This window comes from Typopeltis vanoorti, chromosome 14 (assembly GCF_054136105.1).
Source record: "Typopeltis vanoorti isolate ZY-2024b chromosome 14, IOZ_Tvanoo_1.0, whole genome shotgun sequence".
Lineage (NCBI taxonomy): Eukaryota > Metazoa > Arthropoda > Arachnida > Uropygi > Thelyphonidae > Typopeltis > Typopeltis vanoorti.
This window is the reverse complement of record NC_143562.1, coordinates 107760596-107786177: the sequence shown is the minus strand read 5'-3', so window position 1 is coordinate 107786177 and position 25582 is coordinate 107760596. Positions and strand designations below refer to the sequence as shown.

At 34.2% G+C, this 25582-nt stretch overlaps 1 protein-coding gene across 6 annotated transcripts in view; it reads left to right on the top strand.

Annotated features, from left to right (window-relative positions):
- The window catches only part of LOC150099827 (semaphorin-1A-like), a 405107-nt gene that overhangs the window by 91400 nt on the left and 288125 nt on the right, over positions 1-25582 (top strand). For all 6 annotated transcript variants that reach the window (XM_090404329.1, XM_090404333.1, XM_090404331.1 and 3 more), the window contains exon 3: positions 22253-22349. In XM_090404329.1, the coding sequence (XP_090260455.1) occupies positions 22253-22349 (97 nt within the window). The remainder of the gene's footprint in view (positions 1-22252; positions 22350-25582) is intronic.

The following is a 25582-nucleotide window of genomic DNA, read 5'->3' as shown; positions in this document are numbered from 1 at the left end:
TCTATTAGTTTAAAGTTCTCATCAGAAGCAGCTTGACATATTCCTGACACTGTCATTGTAGCCACCATTTCGAGGTGTTATCAATATCCAACCAATTTTCAAATTCTTCTTTTGAGATACTGTCTGGGGTTTTATCAAAAATTTCATTTTTGAGATATTCAAATCCTTCGGAAGGAGCTTCAGGGTTTGTCTTAAAAAAATCTACCATTTTGGAAGCAGTTTTCAATAGTCTTCTCTGAGACTTGCTTCCATGACATTGCTACCAAATGCAGTGCATCAAGAAGGGAAATCTTTTTTTTGCACTTGCATCAGGTTGGTCTTTCATATAATCAAGTTCAGCTATAATTCTCGCACGAACTTCCCTGCTATAATATGCTTTAAAAGCTCATATGATGCCTTCACACAGTTGAATTAACAATATAGTGTTCGAAGACAAGAAAATCTTTGTTCTTTAACAATAAATTCTGTGTGCAGTGCATTTGTCTACTAACAAGACAATTTTTTGCTTGAATTTAAGATCCCACTTAATAACGAATTGTTGAAAATGTCATTAGTCACACAAGCATTTCCACTAGAATAGTAGTCAACAGGCACACTTTTGACACCTTTAAAACACAGAGGATTTTTTACCTTTTCCAAATACTAGGTGCTTCATTTCTCACCTTTTCATATTAGCACAACAAAGTAGTCAAAGAATACTCTTTTGAAGATTTAAATCATTTAGTACTTTCATTTTTAAACAAATAAGTATGCATAGGCATTGCACGAAAATAGTCATGTTTGTTCTGCATTATAAATATCCTCGAATATTCAGCAATAATTTTTTGGCCTTCGGTTTTAATCCACATATCAGCTGGAAAAAAAAAAACAGCATTTTTTCTTTAACCATGAATATGCTTCTACACAATATTCTCTCTTTTTCCACCTGTTCAAACATCCATCAGTTGCAGTGAAATTTTCTTTGTCCATTGTTTTTACAATTTCTTCTGCTTTTTTGAAGCATCAAAGGCCAATAAATCTAAGTATCTTTTACACAAACATTACTACACCAAATCTCTAATGATGATTCAACTTCAATATCCTTACCAGATCAGGCTCTCTTACGATCTATCTTCTCATTAGTAAGAGCTGAAAAAAGTTTCAATGTTTGATTTATTTTTTTAAGATCTTCCACAAGAGTGGTTGTGAAATTTTTAAATGTATAGTTGCAGTATGCTGACTCATTTTGGGCAACTTGTCATAGCACTCAAAAAAAATTCTTTGCTTTTCTTGAAAAAATAATTCTTTACATTTTTTACTTGCTTCTGCCATAATGCTAAGGGCAGTTTTAATGAGCACTTAGTCAAATTCACTTACTGAAAGAGAGCACACTGATAAAATCACAATTAGACTGTATCCCCACCAGCTTGGAAGATTTAGATTACCCACTTGCATTTGCCTGGAAGATATAAGATTTATGGAAGAATAAGATTAAAGGAAGATTAACAAAAAAAAAAAGTCCAATTTCTACAAATGTTCTTTGTCAAATTTTCTCCCGATTAACCCTTATTTCTTAGAATTCTGAGACACAAAAGGCTAAACATTCAAGGATTTTGATAGGTTGATTATTTTTAATACTTAAATGGTGGGTTTTGGGACTGACTGATTTTGATAACAATAGCCAATTGATAATATTATCCGTGATCACAATAAGTGGATTCTACTGTATATAGTTTTCCTATGTTAATTGATAATCGGTGGGCAAATTGAGCTTCCAAATTCCAGAAACTGAGTTTTAACCACACGGAATTGACTATAATATTCACACTATTTTACACAGTATACCTGTTAATGCTTAAGATCACAAGATGGCACCAGTTATGCGATGTATTCTCTCTTTCTTTTCCTTGATGCTACAGAACCGTGATAGCCTTGTGTTCAGCTGTAGTGATTGTGAAAGGTGGAAACAACTGCCTATTGCCACCAGTTAGCTATCACTAAGAGCTCTGCTTACTCCCATCATTAGATGAGAAATGAATTTAATTGTCCAGTGTGAGACCACCACCCACTTACTGAAGGCCTGAATTGGTTTGGAAAAAAAGTTCCACGTTTGGTCTCTAGAGCTGAGTTTCTGGATTATGCAAGAAATAAAAAAAAAAAATATCGAATTCATAAAATTAATAAGGATGGACTATAAATTCACACACATGCCACAGTAATTAGCTATTTAATATGTAAATATTTTGTCTTAAGTATCATAAGACATCATCAGTACAGTTATTAAACAATATGATCTCAAACCATGAGAATTAAAAGCCCTGAATTCCTTAAAACAAAATAGCAACATAGTTATCACAAAAGCTGACAAGTGGAATACCACTGTAGTTCTAGATACTAATTCATACAATCAGAAAATGAATTTATTGCTTCGAGATTGCAAAACATACTCCCAGCTTAATTATGATCCTACGAAAAGACAGCTCAAAAAAAAAAAAAACAAGTTACTGGATGAAACATCCATATATCAGGAAACCATCAAAAGACTTGAAACATGCCATACAAAACCTCCTAGAATATATGGTTCACCTAAATTACATAAAAGCAACTGTTCTCTTAGACCTATTGTAGACTCTATAAGCAGCCCCACATATAAAATATCAAAATTTTTGTCTAACATTCTTCGTCACATCATAGGCCACTCAGCTTCATCGCTAAAAACTTCCATAGAATTTCACACAAAAAAAATATTAAATTGACAGATACAGACATGTTAACCCAAAAATTTCCATCAATATCGTGGAATTATTCAATTTACAATCACATCAGGTTACTTTTCATAGAAGGATGAAATATATAAACAAGGATAGAATGGCAATGGACTCACCTTTATCACCTAACTTAGCCAACTTTTTTTTCACTTTTAACTGAAAACCAACAACGTGGCTACGATACGTTGATGTCTTTGCAGTCTGGGATCGCATGGAACAAGAACTTCACTTATTTCTAAATAATATCAGTAACCTACATCATCGCATCAAATTTACATTAGAAAAGGAATGCAAGGTATTTCCTTGCTTGATGTACACATCCAACATAATCACGATGGTTCATTTCCACTTCTGGCTATCGAAAACCAACTTTTTCAGGTAGTTATATCCACAATACATCGGCTCGCCATCCACCTCAAAAATATGGTATCATAAAATCTTTTGGTATCCACAGCACACAAATTTTGTTCCTCTGAAGTCCTTAAAACAAGAATTGGAAACTATTAAAGATAGACTTACTAAATGAATTTAATCCAATAACTCAAAAAATCATTAGCCACCCTCCAAAACATCAACCTAGATAAAGCCCACAGGACTCCTATACCATATATCAAAGGCATCTCTGAACATTTATCAAAAATTTTGAAGAAATAGAAACTCGCTGCTACCTATAAACCATATTCACAATTTCTTACCTTCTCCAAAAGACACTCTCACCACTGCTACCTGGCTTATACAAAGTGCCATGTTCTTGTAACTGGTCTTACTATGGACAAACAGGAAGATCTATAAATAAACACATTTCTGAACATCAAGACCACATCCCTCTTATAAAACCTCGCAAATCTGGTCTTGCACAACATGGAGTTGAAAATGGCAATACATCAAGCTACTACATCAATACATATATAAATATGAGCGTTTGTATAAAGAAAGTGTTGAAGCCTTACGGCACAGACCCATTCTTAATCGTAACAACTGTCTCACTATCCCAAAAGTCTAGGAAATTTTATTTTATAACAGAATAAAAATGTTAAGACAATTTTACATGTTATTAAAAAGTTAATTACTGTGGCATACATGTGGAGTATTCATTACTATAAATTCACATGTTTCTCTATATAAGAAAATAAGGATGGGGAAAAATCATTTATCCAACTCAAGGTACTGATTAGTGTATTATACGTCCACTACATTTCATAGGTGGGAGTTGCATTAAAAAAAAAGTCCATTGTTAAATAAGCATTCAAGGAGTTCTTTTTTTATATAGCAATTTTTTTTCAGCATTAAGTTAATTTGATTGAACCGGTTAGAACAATTTTCACTTCTTTATTTACCATATTTGTATTTCATATACAAAATTGTTAAAAATCAATGTCGGGTCATATTAAGTGTTAATCTTTGCATGTGATCCAGCAAAGGGGACCATAATTTACCGTAGGAAATCACTGTTATCGCTTTGAGTTTTATTATCTTGGATCTAATAGCTTTTAAAGAACAGGACCATTACCTCTAACTCTGTCTCATGTTTTCCGATTAATACATGATCTTTCTACAAATAATTTGTTTATAAAAATCAGCAATGCATTTTTGTCCAAATTTATATTTGTCCAAAATTCAAACTGATTTTTGAAGAATTCTTTTACTTTCACAGATTTCTCTAATATTTTTGGAATGAATAATGTTTTGATATATTTTTTAAAGTCATGTGAATATCTTCTTTTCATGCACTAATAATATGAATTTTAATTCTGCTAGAAATGCTACCATCAACTATAAGTTAAACCCCAAAAAATTAATATTTATTTGGTATTTGTATGCAGTTCACTGATTCATTATGAATAGATTGGTTTTTATAACCAGGTTTAAACTCATGTTTATTTATGCTAAATGTATTTCCTTGACATGTTTTGCTGTCTATATGGCTAACAGCATCTTCAAGGTTGCTTAACATAATTTAAAAAAATATTTTTTCAGCTGTCTCTAATATCTATAAATCAAAGACTTGGATGATAGTTGTTCATGTCTTCAAATTTTCAGTGTTTGAGGAAATGTATGGAGTAGCAATATGCTGAGAATTTTCTGTTGAGATGAGCATCCTTTAATTTTTTTCTTGTCAATAAGTAAATCATCTAATGCCTTTTTACCAAAGTGTAGATAAAACTGTCTTGCCCGTAACTTTTTGGAAATAGGTGAACAGCTTGTATCCACTTAAAGTTTTTTAAGCCTTTCCATATCTGTAATGAAAGTGGGTATGGAACTTGCCTACAAGTTTCAGTTGTCTTGTTTCACAGCTTGCATCACCTTAGAATGAACAAAATTTTTATCATGTTATCATAATTCAAATTGTATTTCCAATAAAGCGACTCAAATTCATGACACAGACAGTATGGAGAAATTAGGGTTTAATTTATGACTTCTTGCTTACCAGTAGTTTCCATGAACCAATTAAATCATAAAAGCAAGTGCCTCTGATGCTGAAATCATTTTGTTGATTAGAATGTTAAAAAAAAATTTTGCCTGACATGAATAGTAATTATATGCTCACAGTAATCATTCATGAATAAATTGCAATTAGTCATGAATTGACATGTTACATGTCCATTCGGTGAATCTAACTGCCCTTAACTTTAGTTTGAGGTGTAACAATTTACACAAAATTTTATCATGCATGTTGGTGATCAAAATCTGAATGGCATTGAATATTTTCACATCCATGAAAACATTCTTTTAAAATTATCCACAATTTGGTTAAATGTTTTTGATAGAAATAAATTTCCTTGATTAGTTTCATAAGTCGTAAGACTTATACCATCAGGGGTACTAGTACATTAGTTTTACACAAAAGCCTATTAGCAATTACACATATTAGATGTTTTTGATAACTCCGTAACTGTTACATATAATTAATAAACCAGAATACAAATGGTATATTCATTACTGTATACATGTTATAACCACTGTCGGTGCCAGGTTATTTTGCACCGTAGGCAAAGTTTACAAGTGTGCCCCTTATTTCACAAGTTGGATATTTTTTAAAATGAAATTTTAAATATAAAAAATAAATTATTTTGGCATGCTTTATTAATAATATACAAAGTGATATACAATATGTATAATATATGAATGATGTAATCACAAGAAAGATATTTATTTAACCAAATATTTCGGTCTGGAAATAGCAGACCATCGTCGGTGGTATTACAAGAACAGTTTAAAAAAAATATACAAGCTAGAATACTAACAATAGATCGTTGAAATTAGAACATGCCGCGTGATGTTATATCACTAAGTATGAAACGAAATATTTTGAAGTAGAAACATGATTGAATTTGCTATAAAAAAAAAAAAAAAAAAAAAAATTAATGAGTAATCTTGATTAGGCTTTCCCAGATTTTTGATATAGATATGCAGTCATTACGATTCAGGTTGGGATGATGGAGCAAGGCCTCCACGCTTTCCTTGAACAAACGTTCGAACCTATAACGGGATCTATGTAAGAGGCGCGTTTTGGACCAAAGGATGCTGTGGTCAGTTTCAATCCCGTGTTGAGCCAAACCAGACTTTTCAGGTTTATTGTGAAGAATGGATGATTGATGTTCTTGGATTCTTTTTTCAAGAGAACGTCCAGTCTGTCCAAAGTAAGAGAGATCACAGTTGCAAGGAATTTGATAAACTCCAGGAAGAGATAAAGTTGAGCGTTTGTCTTTAGGAGAAGGAAAATGAGAAGACAATTTGTTAATAGGAGAATACGTAGCTATTAAATCATATTTCTTCAAAATTCTTGCGATAGGTTCTGAAATACCGGAGATATAAGGAATAGGTACTCGACGTATTGAATCTTTGTTGTTTTGTGGAGGATTATAAGATGTAAGAAGACGTTGAATACTTTTTTCAGAAAAGCCATTGAGTTTCATGTGTTGCTGGATAGTAGAAAGTTCTTTCTGTAGATAATCAAAAGTAGAACAATTAGTTTTGGCTCTTTTGATGAGACATTTTATAATTCCTGTTTTTTGACATGGATGATGGGCTGATTCTTTCAGAATATAACGACCTGTGAATGTTGGTTTCCTGTATACTGTAGTTGTAAGAATATTTGAAGATGATCGGATGAGGAGAACGTCTAAAAAAGATAACTGGTTGTTTTCTTCTAATTCCATAGTAAACTTTATGCGATGATGTAAGGAATTAATACTGTTTAAAAAGGAAGATAAAGTGTTTTTACTGTGAGGCCAAATAGCAAATATGTCATCTATATATCTTACCCAAAAAGATGGTAGAGGGAAACTAGATGTGAAGAGGACTTTTTCTAAATGTTCTAAATAAAAGTTGGCTAAAGCTGGAGAAAGAGGACTTCCCATGGCTGTTCCTTCTACTTGGCTATAAAATTTGTTTTGACATATGAAATAACCAGAATGTATAACGAAATCGAATAGTTTTATAATATCTTGAGGAAAGATGTCAGCAAGTAGTTTTAAAGTTTCCTTAAGAGGTACATTGGTGTATAAAGATTCTATATCAAAACTAACCATAAGATCTGTAGGCTGTAATGAGACATCTTTTAATTTTTCTAAGAAATCTGAGGAGTTTTTTAAAAAAGAACTAGAGTTGCCAATGTAAGATTTCAGTAATTTAGCTAGATATTTGGCTATACGGTAAGTAGGAGAATCAATGCAATCTACTATTGGACGAAGAGGATAGTCAATCTTATGGATTTTTGGAAGGCCATAAAATCTAGGAGGTCTTGCAAAATGAGTTTTAAGTCTTTCAATTGTGTCTTTATCCAAACTGATGACTTCATCAAGGAGAGAATTTAATTTCTTTAGTTGTCTGTTGGTTGGATTATAATCAATTTCTTGATATGTGGAGCAATCTCGAAGCAAAAGAGAAAGTTTTCTTCTGTAATTTACTGAGTCCATAACTACTGTTGCTTTTCCCTTGTCAGCTTTAGTGATAATGAGGTGATTATTTTTTCTCAAGGACTGTAAAGATTTCATTTCAGAAGGAGATATGTTAGAAGGAGGAAGTTTAGCCTTAAGTAGAGAAGAAGCGACTTCTAGGCGAAGAGCATTAGCTTTATCGCTGGTTAGATGATTAAGATTCCTTTCAATGTTAACTAGGAAATCTAGATATGGTATTTTATTTGGAACAATAGAAAAATCATGTCCTTTTGAAAGGATGAGGGTTTCGCTTTTAGTCAAAGGACGTCCGGATATATTTACAATCCAATTATCTGGAGTTATGAATGGCTTGGATTGTTTAGACGAAAGAGCCTCATATTTACGGTTAAGATGTTGACTTAGTTTATTATAAGCACGTTGAGTAGAACGTTTAGCTACATTTAGAACTATGTGAGAAAGATGTGGATCCAAATTTGTGGATATATAGGTGCGTAAATCAGAAGTCTGATGACTGTGAATAGCAAGATCACGTTTAGCAGCTTTAAGTTGATTACGGATTAGAGATAAACTTGTGTTCCGGTAAATATTATGAGCTCCAGGAGATTTTATTGTTTATTGTTTCTTTAATCTTAGCGAAATTGGGAATAATCTTGTTGTCGCGGCACTTTTTTAAGAAATTAATCTTTGCAATAAACAATAAAATGTGGAGGCCTTGCTCCATCATCCCAACCTGAATCGTAATGACTGCATATCTATATCAAAAATCTGGGAAAGCCTAATCAAGATTACTCATTAATTTTTTTTTTTTTTTTTTTTTTTTTTTTTTTTTTTTTTTTTTTTTTTTTTTTTTTTTTTAATAGCAAATTCAATCATGTTTCTACTTCAAAATATTTCGTTTCATACTTAGTGATATAACATCACGCGGCATGTTCTAATTTCAACGATCTATTGTTAGTATTCTAGCTTGTATATTTTTTTTTAAACTGTTCTTGTAATACCACCGACGATGGTCTGCTATTTCCAGACCGAAATATTTGGTTAAATAAATATCTTTCTTGTGATTACGTGATTATATCATTCAGTCTTATGTCGCAAGTATCCTTAAAACAACATGTATAATATATGAAAATCAAATTTTTCTTGCCTTAAATTTTGAAAGTTGTGCCCTAGGCGGTTGCCTAGTTTGCTTAAATGGTAATGCCGTCCCTGGTTGGAACATTGCTATCACGTTCTGTGGTATCATATGTTACATCCTAGGTCCATGGCAGTTTAATTTTTGATGAAAGTGGCCATACTTGTTGTAAAATTAAACATTAATTTTTATTGCATTGTGTGGGGATCCTAAGCATTTGTGAAGCTTCTTTAAATTTTCTTGTAAAACAATTACTATCAATATTTGACATTTTTGTTTGTTGCTAAACAAACAAAAATGGCCATAAACAACACTACTGGCCATAAAGTACTTGATGGCCAGTTGTGGTTGTGGAATGCCAGGTCTGATTTATGCCATCTTCTTTTTTCAATGTCTTTTACGTGTTAAGACATGTGGATCTCTCCTGACCTTCCTGCCTGGCCTAGATAAATGCCACGAGCAATGAATCTCATAGATACCTGGTTTTTTCATCGGGCGATGTGGAGATTTTGGTGGATGTAGGAATCTTGATTTTTTTTAGTAAAAGTAAAAAATGTTGCTCCATGTTGTACTTGTGGCACAACACAGCCACTTTGTCTGTGACATTCTTGATGTAAAGCAGCCTGATTGCACTCTTGAGATCTTGTTTAGTAAGAGTTGCAGGAGATGTATTAAGAATTTTTTTGATCGTCTTGGGTTCATAACCATCAAGTGTGAGGTTCTCTTTCAGGTAGTGCAGTTTGAAATATCAAGCATGTCAATTAAAAGTAATGAACTGCACTACCTGAAACAGAACCTTGCATTTAATGGTTATGAATTCAAGACAATCGGAACAAATTCTTAATACAACTCCTGCAAATCGCTTACTTAAACAAGATTTCAGGAATGCAATCACGCTGCATTACATCAAGAATGTTGCAGAGTAACTGCATTGCTCTGTAAGCACAACGTAAAAGTGGCTTTTTTGACCTTTACAAAAAATATCAAGATTTCTACATCTACCAAAAACTCCATCACCCCATGAAAAAAACCAGGCATCTATGAGATTCATCGCTCTTGTGACATTTGTTATGTAGGCCAGACAGGAAAGGTGGGAGAGATCTGTATATCTGAACACGTAAAAGACATTGAAAAAAAAAAAAAAAGAGAGCATAAATCAGGCCTGGAATACATTCCACACAACTACTACTGGCCATTAAGCACTTTTGGCAACAAAAAAATGTCATATTGATAGTAACTGCTTTACAAGAAAATTTAAAGAAGCCTCCTTGCTGCAAATGCTTAGGATCCTTACACAATTCAATAAAAATGAAGGCTTAATTTTGCATCAAGTATGGTCTGCTTTCATCAAAAATTTAACTGCCACAGACCTAGGATATTACACTCGTGATACCACAAAACATGCTAGCAACAACTAGCAATGTTCCAATACTCATGCAGTAACAAATTTACTATTTCCATTCTGGTTTATCAATTATATGTAACAGTTGTGAAGTTATCATAGACATCTAATATGTGTAATTAATTTAATAGGCTTTTGTTGTGCAGAACTTATGTACCAGTACTCTTGATGAAGTCTTACGAAACTTGTCAGGTTTTAATTGCATATTTTTATTGAACTTTTATTTACATTATTGTGGTCTCAATACTGAAAATCCCACAGAACTCCTAAACTACAGAAACTTAAGTTTACAAAATAAAGCTTTATTCTGCATTAATTGAACATTACTTTTCTTTTCATCAAAAAGGGCGATTGGAAGTGTAGAGTAAACATGAAAGCTGGGAGTTGTATTCATTGTGAAAAATAGTATGGGGAAGGCTGTTTCAAGAACAGAAGTAAATGGAATGAAGCTGTTTCAGCATGTCTGGAGTTGTGCATATGAATGTTGACTAAGGTCGTCTTGTATGTTGACATGGTTAGAGGAATGTGAAAGAAGGATAGTGGCCAGTTCAGTGGAGATTAGCAGGAGATTAGCCCGTGAAAGCAACTAGAGGAAGTTTGTGAGAGCAATCACTTGTTACATCGATTGCATTCTATATACAATCTGGATTTCATAAGATCTTGGGTGCACCACCAGAAATGAGAACGATACTCTGAAGTCAGATAGTTTTGGGATTTATAAAATGTTAGGAGATTAGCAGGAGAGGAGTAGTGCTTTGAATGAAAATAATAGTTTTCAGGAGGCTGTGGATGTGATTTTTTTTTTTTTTATGCCAGGATATGCCAGATTTGTTAAAAAGAAAAAAAAAAAGGGGTGATAAGCCCATGTTTTTCCAAATGAAATTGAATGATTTCATGGATTATTTTCAGTGTAACATTTTAGTGGATGCTTCCATAAAGCACATTCAGTTTTTTTGAGATCACTAGATATATCAGATGGAGTGAAAATAATTAGTAAGTTTATTTTACATACTGAGCCTGTGTAGCTCAGTTGATGTGGTGTTTGCATACCACCGCGATTGGCCGCACGAAGGAAGACTTCGTTTTGAGTCTAGTCGGCGACTAGAGGAAATTTTTCTAAGCCTTTTTTCGACCGGTTCCCGAGTTAGTCGATCTCTGGCATGGGCAAGCAGGTTTTTCCTCCTGGAAACTCGAGAAAATCGACCGTAGAACCCACATTATTTCAGACATTAAATATATTGTGTTACGGTTAGGGACCACGAGATGGCGGCACATTTGAGCCGTCTCTCTTCACTGCGTACCGCTTAATTAGTGATAGCTTTGGGCCATCTGTCTCTGATTGGGTACCAGTGGAGATTGAACTGCCCACTCAGTCTCCAAAAGTTAGATAGGGCTAAATGGCCTCGCCTACTCCCGTATATGGGAATAAAAAGCGTTAGCTGATTTTAATTTTTTTTTTATTTTACATCCTTCTGCAATTCAGTTGATTGACTAGTGCTAGCACCTCTGTAATGCAGGGGGTGAGGGTTTAGTGACACTCTCTTCACTTTGAAAAACCTAGCCTGTAATCCTGTCTTGGATAACAGGATCTTTTTCATGAGGCTGAATTAGTCTATGGAGATTAATTCAGTCTTCAAGTGAAAACATTTGTGAAAAGATCAATAAAGAATAGTAATTCTTTATTGAAATTCCTGTTTTTTCATTCCACAAAATAGGCATACTGATTGCAGAACACATGCAGCTATGACATGTTACTGACCTTATTGCCTTAATTGGCCTGATCTTAATTGCAACAAACCAAATCGCCAGTACTAAGTGCTGAACATTTTGTCCCCATATGACGGACTCTTTGTGTCTGGAGCAGAGGCTGCTATATTATTTTCATGATGTACAGATTTAGCTATTCAGTAGGTTCTAGTGATCAGAAATGCTGAGCAGGTAGTTGTCATATCGAATGATAATCCAGCTGTTTGTATACTGCCTGCCTGCCTGCATGTTGACAAATAGAAATTAGTGATTGTTCTAATGTACACAGTTTGGTTCAAACTTATCTAGATTGCTGTGCAGAACTGCCTGCATTATGACAAGCTGAGCAGGTCTCTATAAAGACTCAACAGAGTAAGTATTGAGCTGTAAAATCTCAATTATGAGGAAAGGTACAGGATTGTAACTGTAAAACCTAGTATATACAAGGATTATAACAAATTTTTGAGAGGATCTTACTGTATAGATGCTGTGATACATTTCAAATTCTTGGACGGAGAGAAATAAAAGCAAAACCATTCCTGGCATCGCCATGTGAGATCACAGTACTTTTTTTTATTAGTTGGAATTATGTTGGTCAAGGAGGTGGTGAGTATACAGACAGTTGATCAGTTCAAAACACAAGATGGATTACTGTCTTTTGCCTCCCATGTTGAATCTTTGATGCTAAGTACAGTGAGTCCTCACTGCATTTAATAATGAAACATGAGTGTATAGTTCCATGCACTTTAATCTTGCTACACGGAAACATATGCAGTAAGAATTCTTTAGAACTTCTGCTTTATTAATTGGATGAGATAGGAGAGACTAAGTGTTCTAAGGGTTACCAGATGCATAACTTTGTGGAAGGTGTAGGCTCATCTTCAGTGGATGAGATGATAGCAAGATTGGTCTTAGTTTAAAAAAAAAATTGGTCTTCCCTAATTTCATTTTTTTGTATAAATTTCTCCATGGCAAGCAATTGCAGCTTGTGTCATTACTTTGCTAAGTCTCTCAAACAACCAAACTACCTCCTTAAGAGAGGCAAATCCTTATTACAATTTTTATACTCCATTTTTTTATGTGGGGGAAACTGCTTCCTCTTTCTTGCTCTTCTGCTTTATTCTATATTTCTAAGTTGCTGGCCTGGTTGGCTGAGTGGTTAGCATATCTGCTCTCCAGCCAAAAGGCTGAGAGTTCAAATCCCCATGGGCATGGATGTTTGTGATTGTCTGGGAAAATACTAGTGGGGGTGGTGGGCAAATTGTGAGTGCTAAGAAATTAAACATTCAGTATATTCAATGTTCTATCCAAGCAGAAATTAAATTTCTAACAGTGGGTTAGATTTATGCAACATCGAACTTTACGAACAATAGATAATTATAGGAACAGAGGTATTCTACATCATGGGATGAGAATATTGCTAGTAGATTACCACCCCCCACAACCCCAAAAAAAGAAAAAGAATTGGAAGGAGATCATTAATGAGAGTATAAAGCCAGAACAACTCAGTAGGACCTAATATCATGAAAGGAAGAAGAAATGGGAAGCTGTTTTATGATATCAGAAGTGCTAAGACTTTGCTTTTGCTGACTTTGGGTTAGGTTTGTTGTGATCCCCCTCTCCCATTAACAATATGGTGGCACTTTATTTAGTGATGTTATTAGCCTTTTAATGATCTTTTTCTAACTGTGACAAGGCTGCATTAACATTCCTGGTATGCTGTATCATTTAAAAAAAAATGCATCCTTAATGTTTTAGGCCTGTAATTCTTCACTTGTTGTTGTTATTATTATTCAGGCCTCCATGGAGTCAAAAGACTCATCGAGGGGAGACCCCCCCTAAGAAACACAGTCTATCATACCACTCCTTAAACTCATTGACCTTTCTCGCTCTCACCACTCCATCAGGCAATGCATTCCATGGTTCAACCACCCTCCATGCAAAGAAACCACCCCTCACCCTCCTGCTCACAGGTCTTTATTTCTTTCAGGTATTTGACATTTCAGGGACTACAGTCTTTCTTGGATAATTTCCTTGGATGCCAGGATAATTTTACCTTACATTGCTTATTTGTGTAATTGCCTTTTTGTAGTTACATTATTATATTTTTGGGTATTCTGGTAGGCATGTTTTTAGTTAACAGTTATTGATTTCATTGTAATGGCTCCTTATACTCGAAAGCAATGTTTATAATAGTAGCATTTCATTCAGTTTTGTTGCATTTTACAGTACTTCTGTTTTAATTATATCACTCATTGTGGGAAATCCAACCAACAACAAATGTCACATTTAACCTGAAAATCTGTACTTCCAGCATTCAGAATGCATTTTGGTAATGTATTGTGTTCTACTTTCCTACATTTCTCCATGTAAAATACCTACTCTTCATCTCTACCACACCTTTACAAGAACAAAATCTTCAAGAGATTTTGTTCTTGTTTTCATATGTGGCTTAGAAATTTCTATCATACAACTCTTTGCTGCCTATCCACTAAACTCTGCAATTTACATTCCCTCAGCTTTTTCCCATAATCGGCATTCCATAGTCCTAATATTGCATTCTCTGGATTTTTTCCAATGTTTCCATATTACAGTGAAAAGTAGGTGACCATCTGAGCACAGTAGTCCATGTGTGGCTTGGCCAGTGATTTATACAGCAGAACAAACACCTTATTTTTGTGCCCCCACCTTCCATGAGATGAAAAATTCGATCTACTGAAATCCTATGACCCTTTCAGAACTTTAAGTCTCAATCATATCATCCCTCTTTTTCCTGTTTGCTAGTAGGCATGTCTTCATAATTGGTATTCCACAATCCTAATAATTAGGATTGTCTATAGCTCTCTCTCTCTCTGCACTGTATCAGAATCATCACAGAAACCAGGAGACCAGACTGGTGCATAATAGTTCAAGTAAGATCTTAACAAATCCTTGTAAAGAAGCAAAATTACTTCATCTTTATATGTCAAGATTAACTTCAGCACTGTGTGACAAATTATCAGAAAAATATTCCCCAAAGCTTTGCACAAACCTCTGTCAAATTGTTAGTGTCAGTCATAGAATAAAATGTCTCTAGTGTTTTCAGCTTGCAACCACTTGCATTATATATAAGCTTTTTAATAATTCAGATAGGTGCCTCCATAGCACAGTTGAAGAATGACAGTACATTGCATCCTTCAGTTTGAGAAATTTGTGAGTTATGCGTGTAGTAAGAGAATTAAGTAGTAGGGTAGACGGTTAGATGTGTGTGTGGCAAACTGTTGAGTAGAGTGCCCTCCTGTGATGTGTCCTTGAAGGTGTTGTTTCTATAAATAACATTCTTATAATTAAAACTATCGATATATGCAACATTCCATTCCAAAACCATTAATGCAGATGTTAACTTTACCAGATAATTTGAGACTCACTGTGATAATTCATGAAAAATAATACAATTACTCAGCATGAAAGAACATAATGCTGACGTAAATAGATGGCAGAGATAAATGAAAGTGGCTTTTCATCACAAGTCCAATTTCTATTGATATGAAACTATGTGGAATTTATATGGGTGCATCTATAGCAAGCAATAAAAAGGGTTTATTTAAGCATCACATTAAGGGGGGGGGGAAGAAAAGCAAATAAACATTTGCATCATTAATTGTCAAACATTAATGATAGTGCAAGATGAACAAATGCCAAGAGAAGTAAATTCGATTTCACCTTTTGAAAGGCCATGTCATGAGCATCCTTAAGAGGTATTAATTTTAAAGGTTAAAAGAGTGATTTCATTCTCAGTTATCAAGTATCCAACGTTAAGAGATTTATTATGTACAGGTAACCCTCGTATAACGTGAATGTTAGGTTCCATAGAAATGCCGCGTTGTATAAATCGCGTTATACGAGACTTAGATCACACAGAAAAAGTAGGGTTAGGTTCTGAAAGTTTTTTTTTTTTTTAAATTATATAAACAATGACATATCCAACAAAAACAATATTTTTATTTAATTCAGAAAATTCATGTAAGTTAAGAAAACATAAACTGAGACAAATGCGTAGTATAAAATTATATAAATTACAAATTGTTCATAAATTTCATTGCACATAAGGCATAAATGTTTTAGACACAATAAAATAAAGCACATATTTTAATCGTCATCACTGTCTTCAGAAATAACATTTCGTAGATGTTCTTTAAGTGGCCAGAGGTCGTCACCACTTGAAATCTCTTGGACATAATTTGTATAATTCTCATTGCATACTTCGGCTGGTTTAGTCATCAAGAAGTCAGTAATAAGACTTTGCTTTCCACTATGCTGTAATTTGTTATTAAGTTCATAATATGGTGCTAAACAATTATCTAATTGTCTCGTGAATTTTCCCAAGCGCTCCATTGAGGGATCATTATCTGTAAAATAACTTCGTAACTTTCTTGCCAAGTCCAATCCTTCTGCTAATTTCTTTAAACTGAATTCTTCAATGGATTCATCACAATCAGAATCTTCGGCAGAACTTTCCCCGTTATTTGGTTCGACGCCATCTATTAATTGTACCAGTTCCTCCTCATTTAAATCTGTTTCTCCATCAATTAATTCATTAATTTCGTTTTCAACCATATTACAAAAGCCCTCTCCATCAAAAATGTGTGCGACATTTATTATACGACGTAGTTCGGCATCCACTGGAGGTACGAAATTATGTTCCAGAAAGACTTCAGGCCATATTTTTTTCCAGCAAGCATTCAGCATAGAGGATTGTAATTCCTTAATGGACAGAGAAATAATTTTTACACAATTCAATATTGAAAACTCTTTCCACGCTTGAGGAAGTGTGATGTTTGGATTAGATTCCATTTTTTCCAAAATTAATTGAAATTTCACCAAATATAATATGACTTAAATGTTGATATTATTCTTTGGTCGAGTGGTTGAATAAGTGAAGTAGTATTAGGCGGCAAAAAAGTTATGTTAATATTCGGATGGCTTAAATTTGTTGGGTGGCCTGGTGCGATATCTAAAATTGGTAGAATTTTGAAGTCCACATTCTTTTTCTTTGTGTAACTTTCTACATCGGGTACAAAACACTTCAAAAACCAATTTTCAAACATGCTAGCTGTAGCCCATGCCTTTTTGTTGGCCTGCCAATAAACAGGTTGGGTGGACTTGTCGAGCCCTTTCGTCGCACGAGGATTTGCAGATCAGTTAATAAACATTGCTTTTATCATGTAATCACCTGATGCATTACTACAAAACAGTAGAGTAATTCTATCTTTGGAGATTTTGAATCCAGGAGCTGATCTTTCATTTTTCGAAATATAGGTGCGTTTTGGCATTTTTGTTTTCAATATAACCCAGATTCATATGCATTGAACACCTGGTCTGCACTGTAACCACTTTCGTTAATGATTTTTAAAAGTTCTTCTGGGTATTTCCAGGCAGCTTCAACTTCTGCTGATTCTCCCTGGATTTTAAGATTATGCAAAGAAAACTGCGTTTTAAAATTTTCGAACCAACCCTTACTGGCACAAAATCCATGCTGAAAGATTTCTTCTGAAGAATCTTGATAAAGTTCTTTTTAAATTTTTATAAACTTTGACAGCTTTCTGCTTAATAAGGTGTCCATCCAAAGGAATTTCTTTGGAGTGTGATCTTCTATCCAAATCATTACATTTCTCCATTTTCTCTATTAGAATATCGCGAACACGAGCAACGCGCTTTGCACTTACCGTTGACCCAGCAATAATACTTTCTTTGATTTTATGTTCATTTTGTTTGATTGTTCGAATTGTTGATTCATTTAAATTCAGTCCTTGCAACAACTCCTGGTTTTTCTCCAATTTTCAACCGATCCAAGATTTTAATTTTTTTTCAAGAGAAATGAATTTCCTCTTCAATGTTGTTTTTTCCCTTTCATTGCAGTTTTAGTGGCCATTACAATAAAAATAAACTTTTACATAAAAAAAAGCATTACATATGTAACTCACCAGAAAATAAACTGCTCAGCTTGAGAATAACACAGGATGTTAAATGCGCTTTCCTGGCAGAAAACGAAGACAATTTTCAACAATAAGTACTTTATACAGTAAACCCTAGATGGCGAATTCTCAGAGGTGGCACGTCTGAGAATTTTGCTGGCATGTCAACGATTTACAGGTGATATCCTTTTATACACTTATAAATTATTAAAGTTTTTTTTTAATTGTTACAATACATACATGCTGAATTTTGTTTTACACAAGACAGCAGCTATAACAACATGCATATGATTGGTGCGGGATTAACAAAAGATCGTGCAACCCAAAGACAAAAGCAACTGACAAGTGTTGAGTTGAAAGGCTAATTCTCTTCAATCGAATTCCATAACATCTGAAACTGTCATAACATTCATTATTAGTTTTAACACATTCACAACAGGGTGTCATTTATCGTTCCGATGGAACTTCTCATTACTGACTGACTCAACTCACACAAATGTTTCAACCCTTGGTTGAATTTTATGGCTTCTTGGCAGGCGAACTCGCACATTCATTATATGCCATGTTTCAATTCTTGGTAGTCTTTTATTTTAAGTTAGCCTTTGTGATCTGTCATAATGACATCGGGAATTTCAAATGCAATAAAACAAACACTTATTTCATAATTGAAAAATTGGACAATAGTTTTTAGTTAGATACTGTATTTGGGTTCAACATATGGTTTTGCTTAAGTCTATATAGTATAGTTTCTGTGAGAGGGGACATGTGATTTATTAGTTAGCGCTGTTTTTATTCCATCTGTCTCTAATTGCACTATTTGTTAAGAATGACAGACTGTAAAAGCCTCTGTACAGTACCTTATTCACTGATGCAATAAAACTAAATTTGATACTTATAACTACTTCCCATATACGGGCAGACACAAATTTAAAGAAGATAAAATTTGATTTTTAAGTCCTGCGGTGAAAAATTTAAAAAAATAAAATAAAGGGTTACTAGAAATTGTAGACGGCGTTATATCGAAACCATGTTGTATGAGTACCGCGTTATATGAGGATTACCTGTACATGATTGGAAAATGGTGGGTAAATGTTTATTGATACTAATGAAATAGTGCCTAATTTCAACTAAAATAGTTGTTCTTTTTTTTACTTGCCATAGGATAAGGTGTGCATTTACAGCTGTTTGTGAAGTTTTTTTTTTAAATAAAAAAAGTGGTTGTGTCAAAGACTGAAAAGCAGATTAAATGTTCAGCTGTATTTTTCTTCAGCTGAGCAACAGGAGGAAGTGAATTATGCTTTTCTTGCATAATGATGAACTGTGGAGGAGATAACATTGCAGTTAGCTTACTCAGTAAATTATAAATTTCAACACCAAATATTGAATTAAAGCTACGTATGGAATAATATACCATCCCACTTCCAAACCATTTCATTTTATGGCACTGTAACCAATCACACTCAGTAAAAAAAGTGAATTTTCTTTTCTATGGATAGGTGCACTCAAGTAACAAGTTTGAAGTGTTAGCCTTTCAATTTTGCACACAAGTGTTAAAACAAAAGTTGAGAGAAGCTGTGTGTGCACGAAGACATTAGCTGTTACTTTTCCTTTTTTCTATTCACTGACATTGCTGTTAAAAAGAAATAAACTGCTTGAATTATGAGGAAAATTTAGAGCATGTTGAGAAGGTGATTCATTTGCTAAGAAAAGCATAAGTTCAGTATGAGCAATAACCAGTCAATCAGGCAAAGAAAAATTAAGTGTGCTTTAAGTATATAGCCAGAAGAAAGGTTAAGCGATAATGTTTGATGAAAATGACACCGTTGACCACTGCAGAAAATCTAGTTGATGTATTTAAAGAAAAAGGTATTTCATCTGTGCATGAGTGATTATGCAGAACTTGAGGGTTTATGAAGGGAAAAATGACATAGGAGGATTGAGCAAGGGTGATTTGAAGAATTCTTTCAGGTTCTAACTGTTAATAAAGCAACAAAACCTTATGGCATTATTTGAATGTTTAAAGAGATAGTGTTTGTGGCATTGAAGCATTTTTTAACCAAGAGCCTTGCAGATTAAGTGACTTTCAAAGGAGGGGGATTGAAGGAGGACCGAGGTTTGATTTATAGGCCAGTTTATGTATCTAAACTTGTGTTGACAAGTTGGTGAGCTGGCATCCAGATCCAGAATCTTTGTAATGGTCAGCATGGTCTTGTTAAATTAGGTAAGTCATGTTTCAGTAGTCTATCAGATTTAAAAATAAAAAAATTGGCAGACATTCATAAGTGAGACACACAGGCACATACAATTGTATTTTGCAGAAGTCTAATATTTTGTCTGTGACAGATCCCACTTTAAATTGGAATGAATGGGGTTATATAATGTATTCAGTTGAATAAAAAATTGGCTGTCAACAAGGTGGAGGTATGTCTGGGAGTGGAGCATTCTGGCAATAGAAATTCACCACTAGTATGCTGCAGGCAAACCAGTTGTGACCTAAACCACTTTAGAATCTTTATTATAAGATTCTAAAGTGGCTTAAGTGGCAACATGTGTAGTTAGCAGATTCTGCAAAGCTGAGGAAAGCTATAAGGAATGGAGTAGATACTAGAGTTTTATAGGAGGATTAAAATTAACGGAGTAAGTGCTGTTACTAATTCAGTGTTGCAAAGGATAAGATTTTGTGATTTGCAAGGCAAAGATGGGTTACATTAGTATACACTTTGTGGGGATATCTTGGAAGTTGCAATAGATTAGAGATCCAGAGTCGTGCACTTGGACCTGAGATTTAGGAACTCCATTGATAGAATTGTGAAGATGACACAACAGAATGTGGCAGTGAAGAGAATTGCATATAGAAGTACAGATCATGGTTCCATTGTATGAGATCTTGATCGTGCTACATGTGAATTACTGTGCTGAAATTTGGTCCCTTGAATTTTAAGGGATGAGAATATTTTATAAGCGATCTAGAGGAGAGTGAGTTGTATGAAGTATCTGGAATGTTTGGTTTGAGGAAATAAAAATTGCAAAACTTAGTGTTATAGGAGGAAGAGTTAGTGAAAAGTTCTAATCAGATTATGAATGTAAATGTACAAATATAAGAATGTGTCAAGTGATATAAAGCTGCTGAGAAAGGAGATGGAAGGAATCAAGACTGAGTTGAGGAAGGTGAATGAAGATATTAGGAGGATGGAGAGATTGGCTAGTGCAAGAAGAATGAGAGAGGTATAAGAGAATGACATCACAGCAAGGGAGAGAGAAAAGTGAGAGAATGGCAGAGGCATTGGAAGAGAGGAAATTATATAAAGTCAAGAGTGTGGAAATGAGAGAGAGAAATTGGAAGCTGTAAGAGTCAGATACCAGTAAGAGAAGGATGAATGAATGTGTTTGGAGCGTCATCATGTATGGAGATTTGATGTGGGGATCGTGCAGAGTAAAGTGCCAAACAAGTGCTTACCTGGTGGAATGATAGTATGTGGCACTGGCAGTGAAGAGGGATGAAAATGTGGAAGAGATAATAGTAATGGTTTGAGATGGATGACCTGAGATAAATTGCATGAATTGTATAGCACGAAATATAGTGCAGCAGAAATGTGTCTGAATAAAGATAGTAAGCATGTTGTTCTGATATGATAATGCAGAGTGGAGGAAAAGACTGGAGATAATGAATGAGCTGATGGCAAGCATGTATAGAAAAAGAGGTTTTACTTAACCCTTTCTGCCCTAGTGATTTCAATTGGAATCATACATCGTAGTTCCATTTCTTTAATATAATAACAGGTATGTATTATACGTATAAATCTTACGAATATCGGTTTTTATGACTTAGTAGAATAATATGCATATATTGGATTATAGAGTATAAGCTCAGAAGTTGAATGTTTGCTACCAGAATATGATTCCATATGGAATCAGTTGGTCAGAATTCCTATCCTGAAATGTATTTTTCATCAAAATACTTGATACTCTTGCTTTTTTAGACCTAAAGACAAAATAAATAGAAAAATTTTTTTCACTCGGAAAAAATAATTCAGGTCAGAAAGGGTTCAAATTGCATGTTTATTTGAAGGTTACATCAGATGATTATTATTAGAATTTTACACCATGCTGACAAAACATTGAAGGCTATTTTAAAGTTAACTGTTACAAATGCCACTGAAGACAATTTTTTAATGCTGTAAACTGAACTTGAAAAAAAAATATTACAGAATAAATCTGTATCAGTGATAACCTTAATGTTTAAGCATTACTAATAATCTTTACAGTTGCTATATTTTGCAGGAATTAAACGATTTAAACTTTTTAATTATGATAATTATCCTCTAAGCTCATCCATAGATAGTTACAATTTTTTTTCCTTCCTTTAATAGAAGAAGATACTGTGCATCGTTTTTTAGGAAATGAAACGCACAGCGATCATTTCAAACTACTAGAACAGGATGGAGAATATCTTTTAGTAGGAGCAAGGTAAGTAATTGTAACTTTGTTTAATAACATAATACACCCCCTCCATCTGCATTTTTTTGTTTTGATCTGCATTCTACATTAAATATCAGTGCTTTTTATAAGCTACTTATCCTAATAAGTTAATGATTGTAGTGTTTGACTCATTATTAATAGATTTCTAACACCATGTTCCAACATGAAAATGTGCACAAATTCACATGGAGAGAAGAGGCAAGGAATAAGAAAAGTCTCATTGACTATGTTATTGTTGATAGTGATGTTTTCTCCCTGGTGCAGGACACCAGAGTGTACAGAGGATTTGAAATTGGAAGTGATCACTATTTAGTATTGAGCAGGATAAAATTGAATTTCATATTGAAAAGAATGACATGTAAGAAAGTTTTAAAACGAATAAAAGTTGAACAGCTCTCAGATGTGAACTGTAGACTAAAATACACAAAGATTATTGAAGAAAAAATGAAAGAGTTCGAGAACAGGAATGAAACCTTGGAGATTCAGTGGCAAACTCTGAAGAAACATCGATTCTGCCAGAGAGGCATGTGGCGAGGTTGTCTGCAAGGATAAAAAAAATCAGAACTCCCTGGTGGACACAGGAAGTTAGAGGCAGTGAAGGAAAAGAAGAAAGCATACCAAAAGTTCCTGTCAAATAAGTCAGCTTGTGCTCTTAGAGAATATAGAGACAAATGCAAGAATGCTAAACACTGTGTAAAACTAGCTAAACAAAAGTTATGTGAGGACTTTGGCAAGAATATAGAAAATAAATATCAAGAAGGTGGCAAAATATTCTGGAGGTTGTTGAAGAAGCTTAGGAATGGAGGAAAGAGTGCTGTAAAAGGAGTTAGAAATGATAAAGGTGACATGAAAATGGAAGAAAAAGATATCCTTGAAGTATGGAGTAATTACTTTGAAAAACTGCTAAATGAAACAAGCAGTGATGACAGCACAGTGGTAAAAAACACTGACCAGGCATGCAGTCAGGAATCCATATCCATACTTGAAGTAGAAAAATCCATCAAAGGCTTGAAATGTGGAAAGGCAGCAGGAGTAGATGATATTCGACCAGAAATGCTGAAATATGGTGGTATAAGAGTCTTACAGTGGCTGCACTGCATAGTTCAGAAAGCCTGGACAGAGGGATGAATTCCCGATGATTGGAGTAGAGCTCTCATAGTACCCATATATAAAAAGGGAAATAAAATTGAATGTGAGAATTACAGAGGTATTTCCCTACTTAGTGTTCCTGGCAAGATCTATGCAAATATACTTGAGAAACGGTTGAGAAGAATTGTGGAAGAAAAGCTTGGTGAAGAACAAGCTGGATTCAGGCCAAATAGAGGCTGTCAGGATCAGATCTTCACTTTACAACAAATAGTCAAGAGGGCATGGGAATATAACAGAGATCTGTATTTAAGTTTTTTCCATTTGGAAAAGGCATATGACAAGGTGCCAAGAGAGAAGCTATTCAATACGCTACAGTTATATGGTGTCAATGGGGCATTATATCAAGCAATATTTAGTCTTTATTTGAGTTGTAAGTCAACAGTTAGAATTGAAGGAAGTACAGGAAGATGGTTTAATGTTAAATCTGGTGTGAGACAAGGATGTACATTATCCCCTCTGTTATTCATTATCTATATGGATCACATTATGAAAGAAAGTGGTATTAAACATGATATCAAAATCGGAGATGTTAATATCAGCTCTTTGCTTTATGCGGATGATATTATACTTCTAAATAAATCCGCTACAAGTCTGCAGGATTCTCTGACTAAATTGAGTAGATGTTGTAATAGATATGGTATGAAAGTCAGCAATAAAAAGACAAAGACAATGAAAATAGGCAGAATCATTGAAAATGTCAACTGTATTGTGAATGGGAAAACCTGTGGAACAAGTGAAACATTTCAGCTACTTAGGCACGATTTTTAGTGAAGATGGTAAATTAAATATAGAAATACACAACAAAATCAGCAAAGCTGGTACGGTAGGAAGTCAATTGAATAAATTCATATGGAATAAGAGAGAAATTAGTCGGAACACTAAATTAGCTGTATACAAGACAGTGCTCAAACCAGATTTAACTTATGGATCTGAAAGCTGGCTCAGAAGTAAAACACTTGACCAAAGACTAGAGACCGCAGATATGAGAGTCCTGAGAAAGATTATAGGCGTGAACAGATGGCATCAATGGCAATATATCATATTAAAAACGAGGATATTAGGAAAGAACTTGACATTGTCAGCATCCAGGAATGTGTTAGCAGAGCTAATCTCAGGTGGTATAGTCACTTAAACAGAATGGGCGAAGAAAGATTATCAAAACAAGTGTTCTCTGCCAAGTTGGCAGCAAAATGACCCAGAGGAAAACCAAGATATAGGTGGATTGATATGGTACAAAGTGCATTAGACAATAGAAATATAAGATCTAATGTTGGAGTCTTGACAAGTAACAGACTGATTTGGAGGAAAATTGTAGATAGGAAGTTAGTAATGATGTAATTTTTTTCATGTAGTACTATCATATCCTGTACACCCCTTGAGGGTACATGGCAGGAATTTGATGATGATAATAGATTTCTGAAAAAATATTGAGTATAACAGTTCTAGTAAATGTGGAAGAAACATGACACTAAGAAAGAATCAGTTGTTTGTTTAGAAATAGATTTATTATAACAGCCTTAACTTGCTGGATGAGGTGCTGTATTCAGTTGGCACATGCAGACTAAATGCATCACACCTTATCAAAACCTTTGGGTTGAGCTTGGATTATCAGGCAATAAAATATGATAAAATTGCCTTCAGGTGCATGGTATCAAAATCAAGATATGTTAATAGAATATTCTTGAACTCATGTAGCAGTAAGTAGGATCTTCAACAGTTCTAGAATTTGGATAGAATACTTTTCTCCTTGAAGGCTTCCATGAACATTTTAGCAGTCCCACTCATAAAAGGCTTAGAAACATACAGCGTATTTAGTGCCATTTGATTTGATGAGTTAAGGGTTAGATAATTTTCAAATCACTTGGAGAGAGAAAAAGTGCTTTATTACCAGTATTTTACCCCCACTTACATAATGAATCCTATACACAAGGGTTGCAAAACTTTATACCACACTAGTGCTAGTAGGAACATACTTATGGTGAAAATTATCTGGGTTTCTTCTGGAGAAAGGAACATGAGGGAGATAATCTCCAAAGAACATAGGTTAGTGGATGGAAAAGGATGACATGAAG